This window comes from Diadema antillarum, unplaced genomic scaffold, assembly GCF_040938485.1.
Source record: "Diadema antillarum isolate AM-2024a unplaced genomic scaffold, OU_Dant_1.0 seq00000681_RagTag, whole genome shotgun sequence".
In the NCBI taxonomy this organism is placed as follows: Eukaryota; Metazoa; Echinodermata; class Echinoidea; order Diadematoida; family Diadematidae; genus Diadema; species Diadema antillarum.
This window is the reverse complement of record NW_027271586.1, coordinates 87,631-96,620: the sequence shown is the minus strand read 5'-3', so window position 1 is coordinate 96,620 and position 8,990 is coordinate 87,631. Positions and strand designations below refer to the sequence as shown.

The 8,990-nt window shown below is 37.4% G+C and overlaps 1 protein-coding gene across 1 annotated transcript in view; it reads left to right on the top strand.

The window, feature by feature from the left end:
* Window positions 1-3,483: 3,483 nt before the first annotated feature.
* Window positions 3,484-8,990, top strand: part of LOC139737084 (complement C3-like) — a 57,430-nt gene continuing 51,923 nt past the window's right edge. The window contains exons 1-3 of the mRNA XM_071647761.1: window positions 3,484-3,526; window positions 4,381-4,468; window positions 7,724-7,824. Coding sequence (XP_071503862.1) covers window positions 7,732-7,824 — 93 coding nt within the window. The 5' untranslated portion in view covers window positions 3,484-3,526; window positions 4,381-4,468; window positions 7,724-7,731. The remainder of the gene's footprint in view (window positions 3,527-4,380; window positions 4,469-7,723; window positions 7,825-8,990) is intronic.

Here is an 8,990-nt window from a genome sequence, read left to right as displayed (position 1 = left end):
GTCTTGAATTTAGTGAATACTGTCATTAATGCTATTGATAGTGGCAGGTATTGTATTGGTATATTTTTAGATTTGTCGAAGGCTTTTGATACTATTGACCATTCGATACTCCTGTGTAAGCTTGAGCATTATGGTATTCGTGGGGTAGCTTTAGCTTGGTTTAAAGATTACTTGCAAAATAGACAGCAATATGTAACGGTAAATGGAGTTAAATCACAGTCGAGGCAAGTAACATGTGGTGTTCCACAGGGCTCAGTCCTAGGCCCTTTATTGTTCCTTATTTATATTAATGACATTATCAATTCATCTAGCTTATATACTTATTCGCTTTTTGCAGACGACACTTGCTTACTTGCTCACCACAACTATTTGTTACCCTTAATAAACTCTGTAAATGATGAAATTGGTAATATATTTGAATGGTTTTGTTGTAATAAACTATTATTGAATACTAGTAAATCTCAATATGTTGTATTTAGATTAAGAGGGAAAAGAATCCAAAATGACATTGTTCCACTGGTAATAGACGGTAACCAGATTGAACGAAGCCTTAATGTGCGATTCCTAGGCGTTATAGTCGATGAATATTTATCGTGGAAAGACCACGTCAGTTACGTCTGTACTAAAGTTCCTCGTAGTGTTGGTATCCTATCCAAGTTACGTCTCTATTTACCAAAAGAAACCTTAATTACTCTGTATAATGCCATAGTTATGCCTCATTTAATGTACTGTAATGTAGCTTGGGGAAATACTTATAAGACTCATATAGATAAGTTGATTGTTCTTCAGAAAAAAGCTGTAAGGTATATTACAAATTCAAACTATAGAATTCCAAGTTTGCCATTGTTTATTCAACTTCATATTTTGCCATTTGAAAAATTAGTTATCTTGAGTTGCTTGATTTTTATGTTTAAGACACAAGGTGATCCGAAATCTTTCATGAAGGATGCGTTTGTGTTAAATTCTACCGTTCATGCTTATAATACGCGTAAAAGTAATCTAATTCATCAACCCTTTGTAAGAACTCAAACTGCCCAAAATTCATTTGTATATGTTTGTATTAGAGAATGGAATAATTTGCCATTGAGAATTAGGTCAGCCTCAACACTATCCAACTTTAAACGTACATGTCGCATCTATCTTGAGGGAAATTTGTAAAACAAGAATTGATCAGGGAAGCTGAATTTAAAAGTATAGTAAAATAGAAAGTATCTTTCTGCAATTTCATGTGAACTACATGTATGTGCATGAGCGTTTTTGTGACACGTGTTTGTGTGATTGAATGTGTGTGTGTGCGTGTGTATGTGTGCTTGTGTTGCATCTGTCCTATGTAAATATGTTACTATTATACTTCTTGTTAATATGCTTAAAACTTTAGTATGTTTTGTTTTATATGTTTATCCGGGACCCCTTTTTTACAAGCTCTGCTTCTTTTGGGGTCCCAAACCATTCATTATTCTTAATGCTGTATCCTTTTGTAAAATGTCAAATGTTTAATGAATTGGTTAAATAAAACTTGAAACTTGAAACTTAGTACGTGATCAGTAGATGTACGTGTGTCTACCCCTAAGACTATTCTGCCTTAATTGCCTTTTGACGTCACGCCATGATATTATGATGTCATTTGTTAAATATGATTGTCTTTTTTTTTATCTCCTTTTGGTAAAGCTCCACGTTGAAATAAAAAATCCGGAAGGAATCAGTGTGAAGAGATTCAAGAAAACAGAAGCCGGACCCAATGGATTTATTCAAGATATATTCGACATTTCATCGAGGCCAATGTTCGGCATCTGGACTATCGTAGCTTATTACGGACATAATGTAAGCAGATGTTTTCTGATACCCTGAGGATGTTAAATTATCGTTGGTGGTGTTGATGATGATAATATCAGAAAGAGCATTGATACACCGCCAATGATGCATATTTTGATCTTGCAATAACAAACAGGCATTTTCAGAGAATCGCCTGGACTATCATCTCGATAATCGTCTATATAAAATGACATATTTGGTTTTTTTTTTTTCTTTCCAGGCAATTTCCTTCTACTTTTTTGATTACCAGCTTGGGAGTTGTTAATTTCTCAATTGGATTGAATATGAATGCACTTATAGAATTACCTTACATGAGTATTATTATTTTGAAAAATGTTTTGCTGAAAATCAGGGTTACATCTCTTGCGAGATAAAAAAAGCAAATGTGACCGTGCACCTCAAAACGAACATAAAGTCGCACACACTGATTTTGCGTGAGGACTGAAAATAAGTGAAATGGGTCAACCTAGCCGAACTTGACTTTTTCATATTTTTTGAAAGAGCGGGTCCTCTTTTACATTATGCTAAAATTTGGTATCATAAAACGGGCAGGAAAGTGTGTTTTTTAGCAGTTTATCTCGAACATTTTTGGTAGAATAGTGTGATTAGGTGTGTCTTTAGAATCCCTTTTTCATTTCTGAAAAACGTTGTCCACACTCTTCACTTTCAACTCTAATAACTTTTGAAAGGATAGTGCTACTGCTTTGAAAGTTGGCATTAATTATGGACAGAATGTGTTAATGAGGCATGCTTAATTTCAGTTTAATCTGATAATCCCTTCATTGTTGTTACTCTGGTGGTTTACTTCCTGTTTTTTGTCCCATTCATCGCACAGCCAGCACGGTTTGGTAAAGATTAAGCGCTTGAATAGACACTATACTTCAGAGCCTCTTTTCTCATTTCACACTTTTCCTGAGTTTGTGCTTTCTTTCCAATATTTAGATAGGTTAAGAGAGTCCATTTGATTTGAGTTATACATCATTTTAAAGCTTAAAGTCTGCTCTTTCAGAATATGGTCTTAACTAAAAAATTATGTCTGGCGACTTTTTGTTTGTTTTGAGGTGCAGGTCACAAATGATATTCAATAATCACTAAATATTTTACTGACTGAAAGGAATACATTATTGCCCTGTTTAAGACATTATCCCGACAACGTAAGGATAACGTCCTAAGAACAAAATTCCTCTCGCCGGGCAACAAAACCTCCGGAGAGCGCGAGGGGTATATCGTTTTAAAAAACACCCCTCCCCCGAAAACCTTCCCCGGGTAGGTTTCCTTAACAACCTGACCGTTCGTGCGCGAAAGGGGTGTTGTTACAATGCCATGCAAGTGATCGGCGAGTGACGTCATTCTATCTGGGCTATTGCGCATGTGTGATGAGTGTATCAAAGGAATGCTATCGCGAAAGCATTTTAACAGAGGAGTTGTGGGGGTACTGTCGGGGTACTGTCGCTGTATTGCGGGGACCATAAATAGGCAGGGTTTAAAACAAAGAATTAAAGAAAAGGACGTTGTCACAGTAACTCTAATTTGGAAAACTCTCAAAAAAACAGGGCTTGAAATTTCACTAATTTTTTTGTTCATGCCATGACAGCACTAACGCCATAAGTTTCTATCATGCTCTTTTTCGTATTAAAACAATGACACTTTAATTCATGTTTTTGCGTTCAGTTTCAGCTGAAGACTAACGTGACCTTTGAAGTCAGGGAGTATGGTAAGTGTGCAAAACACCCGAAATGAGGAGGCCGAATGAGGCCGAATGGAATATGGCACCAGACCGTAGATATTTCCCGTATTTCTTTTTAAGTGTAGATCTACAGGAATTCTGTAGTGTAATCTCATTGATAAAGTTACACAGGCAATCCGGTATTTCATTTCTGTTCCCGTTATCTTTTTTGCAGCGAGTGAAGTTGAAATCGCCTTCTCTCGAATGCATCAGCTAGCGCTGATTATGATGCGCTGCTGTGAACGTTAAAAGTCACGGAATACCATACCATACTATACTCGCTGAACTGTATTTTTGGGCGTTGTGCTTACCTTCTTAGCGCTGATTTCCTCTCGTGAATGATGTTAAAATCGCCGGCTGTCAGCCATGTTGACTTACGTCTCGCGAGCTGATTATGGGCGCGTACGTACACGCGCAGCTAGCTGTATAATATCATGACGTCATATCACGGAATACGGTAATTAATTATCAGTGACTGATTTAGCGCACGCGCACAATATGAACTTATTCACGGATTACGGGAAATATTCCGTGGTTGGTCTGCGTAACACAGGTAATACGGAATTTTATCAATTACGTGATTGACCAATGAGGTTACAGAATTCACGATCGCTAAAAGATAATTGTCTTTATGCACTATGAATACAAACTGCATCAACTATATAACCAATACCAATATCAATATAAGAAGTAGATTTTCGAAATATAAAACTTGATTCTCCGTTCTTTCCCTGGGACTGCAACGCATACTGCTTATAAGAATCGAAATCATGCCTTCAATGATGTCAATAAATGCTAATGTGTTAGCTATCTAATACTGAGGAAGAGTGTTTTATTTACAGTGTTGCCGACGTTCTCCGTGACGGTACATCCAAAAAAGGGATACATTCTGGAGGATTCCCAAAGTCTCGAAGTAGACATTGCTGCAAGGTGAGCATAGTATATATCTTCTTTTTTTACGCTGTGCTGGAGGAGTATTTCCATCCATATCATCCATTACTTTGGCGGTAACAGGTTACGAGGCATAACAAAATTTGCTTCTGTATTCGAATATTATACAAATATCGACTGCTATACAGAGGGAGATGGTAAAGCTATTTGCACCGAGGTGATTTCTCAACAGTGCTATGTCCCAAGACGAAGTCGAGGAACATGACACTGTTGAGAAATCACGGAGGTCAAATAGTTTTACCATGGCCCGAAAGAAAGCAGTCGATGTTTGTTTTATATCCCTCTCGAGCAGAGTGATGACAAGGTTCCCTTTTGGAAAAATGTGCAGGTTAGGTTTAACATAAATTGAATACCTGAATATAAGAATGACCCAAGTCCATTAGAGAAAATTTGGGGAAAATATAAATGAATAAATAACTTCCTACTGCTTTCAGTGTTTTCAGTTGTTGGGATGTTATTCATACAAATTTGAATGTAAAACAGTCACTTGAATGATTATCTGTATTTGCATGACTTCGTAAACAGTTTCCAAAGACATTAGACAGATTTGGACTTGGGTCGTTGTTATATTCAGGTATTCAATTTTAAATCTAACGTTAGGCCGTGGCAATGCAGCAGCAGTGCGTGCAGCGCGTATTGTAGCGAATGACACCGCTGCGCTGTACATGTATGTATAGGCCTACGCACGAGTCTACAGCGTGCAAACTCCGAAAGATCGAGGAGGTCCAGGACTAGAAGTAGGCCTAAAGCGGCTTCGTTACCCAGATCATCTTCAATATCGGTTTTAGTTTATTCCTATTTCGTACCTGATCCTTCTGCTGCAACCATTCCTCCGTTACTTGAAGCAGTCACTTTGTCAACTGAGGTGAACTGCATTGAACGTTACACACACACGCCATCGCACCACAGATTTATGTAATGCCGTCGCAAGAAACTTTACATGAGGGAAATAATTTACAAATATACTTGGCCTTGAGAGTTTCTTGTTAAAACTATGGGCAGAGGCGCCGAGGCCTATAGTTTTAACAAGAAACTCGAAATTAGGCAAAGTGTATTTGTTTTATATTTTGGATCAAAAATTCCAAAAAAAAGAGGAAAATTATTGAAATGCAAAGCCAGAAGCCGTAAACGTGGATGCGATGTGAAGGGATCCTACACTGAATGCAGCTAGCTAGCAGCGTACGATGTAGAACGCTTTGTGATGTTGTTAAAAATGTTACATTTTGACAAGCGCGACGCGATGCACGGTGCGAAGCAATTTCCGCAATGTCAAAATTGCTTTTTATGACGTCACAATTGCTTTGTTAGAGATTGGTACATTTTCGGAGTGACTGTACGAGCAGTGCGCATGGAAATTGATACATTTTCAGAGTGACATGGGGTGCGTTCGAACGCTCTAAAGCGAACCAAAGCGAACTGAACTAAAGCGTACCGTACCGAACTGTGCCAGTTTTGGAGCGTTCGAGCGCTCTGTTGAGAAAGCGTACCTCACGAGCTATTTTTAGAAAAGGTCACGCTTGTTTACAGCAAGAATGTCATTCATCTTGCGCTTGACCTACTTACAACTGTCCCGAACAAAGAGAATGATGTCTTTGCATTGTGACGTATGCGCATGATACGCGCATGCTTTACAACGAACTTTTGGTACGCTTTGGTACGCTTTTGGAGCACATCGGGAAGTGGTCCACTTTTGGCTCGGTACAGTACGGTACGGTACACTTTAGGAGCGTTCGAACGCTCCTCTGGCGCAGGTACGGTACGGTACAGTTCGCTTTAGGAGAGCGCTCGAACGCACCCATAGGTACGAGCAGTGCGAAATGTCAGAATAGCTTTGTGGCGTCACAATTTTTTTTTTTTTTTTTTTAGAAATTGTTACATTTCACAGACGGATGGTTCACAAAGCTGCGCACAATTTCAGAATTGCTTTGTGACATCATTTTGCAAATAGTACTTTATGGACTGTCAACTTTCTGAAATAGCTAAAAATACCTTTAATCACGTGAAGCTCTTTCAACCAATCATCAGAGGATAAATTTTTGATCCAAAATATAATACCAAATAGTAGTCAACTTTATAATTATATAGTGTTTTGGTTTACAGGTCTGTACAAGCTACAATCTACAAGCTTCACTTTTTAGTGGGTTCCACCATTTCTATCTTTTTATTGTCAGCAAAATGTTCATTAAATTCTGCAATCCCTATTTAAAATTTGATGTACACTTTTTTACTGCTTACTTATGTTGATATTTCTTTACATTCTTGTTCACCACTATAGGCCTACATTGTGCGAATATGTTGATTATGGTGAGATGGAGAAAAATGAATTCAACTTGAACTTGAACTTAAAACATCAATCTTCCACTAAGGCCTAGGTTCTTCTTACCGTTCTGACTATTATAATAACAACGTGTTTCTTATCGCGTTAAGGGGTCGCACCTGTAAATTAAATAAGAATTAAAATAGGGAAGCTGGGGTTTTCAAGTTGGGATAAGTCCCCAGGGTAAAAGAAAAGTGTAAATTGATGAATGATATGAAACAATATTTGCGAAATTTCGTTTCACAAGCCCCCAAAAGATGGCTCTTGTGACCCTTGGAAATACTTTATGTGAATACGATAATTCATTGTGTGCTCACTCATGCATTAATCAATAGGTCACTCTTACTTCCACACTGAGGTTATGTTATGTAGTTATGAAGTGAAAAATTAACGATGACAATTTATTTCTGGTCAAAATAAAAGCTACGTAAACTCGATAAGGGGTATTTTTTCTCGTTTATATGATTATTTTGTATGCAGGTAAAGTGCAGATACCACTATAACTTTAGTTGGAATATTTGTGAGGATCTTGAAGAGGTGATTACAATGCAGCAATGACATAATTTCAAACGAAAGGGTCTATACGGGGAAGTTGCCAGTGGTTGTGCCAACTTGTGTCATGTCCAACTACACTATATATACAATTACTCAAGCAAACACGGACATTATTATATATCCCTGTGTGCTTGGATGGTAATAGTCCCGGAGAGTTGGCTAAGTTGTTTACAATGATATAGGATAGACTAATTGGTAACTGAAATAATCCAGATACCATTAATGCCTATCCCTTCCCCCAAATTAACCCCCTAACTAAATACAACAACATCAATAACACCAATAGTGGAGAGAAGTTCACTGTAGTGTTTTCATATTTTCTTCTACCTTTCTACAATAAACATTAAAATATTACGTTTCAGTTACGTGTATGGAAAGCCAGTTAACGGGCGATGTCTTCAAGTACGGCTTCGTGAGAAGTAACGGGACGGTCGAAATGATGGCAGAAATGAAACGGGGAAACGTAAGTAGAAAGTAGACGTCCCACCTATTGGATTTTTCTTTCCTGACTGCTGATGCTGCATAACTCTCAGAAAAAACAAAACAAAACATACTAAATAATTCGAATGGTTAGATTTCTCACCAACCTCGGTTTTTATTGTGTCCTTCTTTAGTTTTAGTTCAATTCAATTCAATTCGATAGAGTTAGTGAGATAAATGTGTGTGTGCATGTGTGTGCGCGCGTGTCCGTGTGTGTGTGTTGCTCCGTGTGTGTGTTGCTCCCTACCATATTATGTTCATTTCCCACTCCTACGCCCTTTACCAAATTTGGTGAATTTTCCTAAAATTTTATTGCAAACATTAATTTTGGTATATAATTCAGCTATATGTCTGATATGATTGGTTGCCATGGCAACCATGTCAATCAGATTTGCGTGCTTTCTCTCCCAATTTCAGTTAGCAATATAAAAGCGGAAGAAATGGGATTTTTTTGGCTGTAATTTGTTGAAGGACCAACATAGTATGAAGTAATTATGGCCTTGAATTACCCTGATATGTGTTTTTTTTTTATCATTTCCTTTACTTTTGATGTGACATAGGCATCAAACAATAGAACAAAATAAAGATAATTAAAAAAAACAGGTTTTTCCAAACATTGAATGATAATGATAATAATAATATGGAACAATGTGCTCCTCCCCCCCCCCCCCCCAACTCGGGTCATTTAGGTTGGGCTCTATGGGGTTAAGAAATAAACAATTTTTGGATCTAGAACAGGGAAAAAGGTTCTGTTTGCTGTACTACCACATCTTAATTTCAACTGTCAAAAGTACAACTGTACTTCTGATTAAAAGATATCGAGGAATACTCTTTCTTAAATTGTTTTAAAATCATGTGAATATACTGTCATTTTGTACGCAAAAAAAAGGTAGATTACTATAATTAATGAATGAAACTATTGGCAAAGCCAAAAATAATAAACATCCAGCTATTTTACCTTCGGAATGAAAATGACAACTTATTTAGAGATATCGTTTTATCAAATTAGTCACACCTTACACAGTTTGGACACGGAATGATGAAAAATTACCAATAGGGGATTCACATATACACAAACTAGCCGTTTACAAATCTCGAAATTCGGAGAGCGGTCGCCATCCCTCTATTTTGTACGTGTAAATGCTGTTA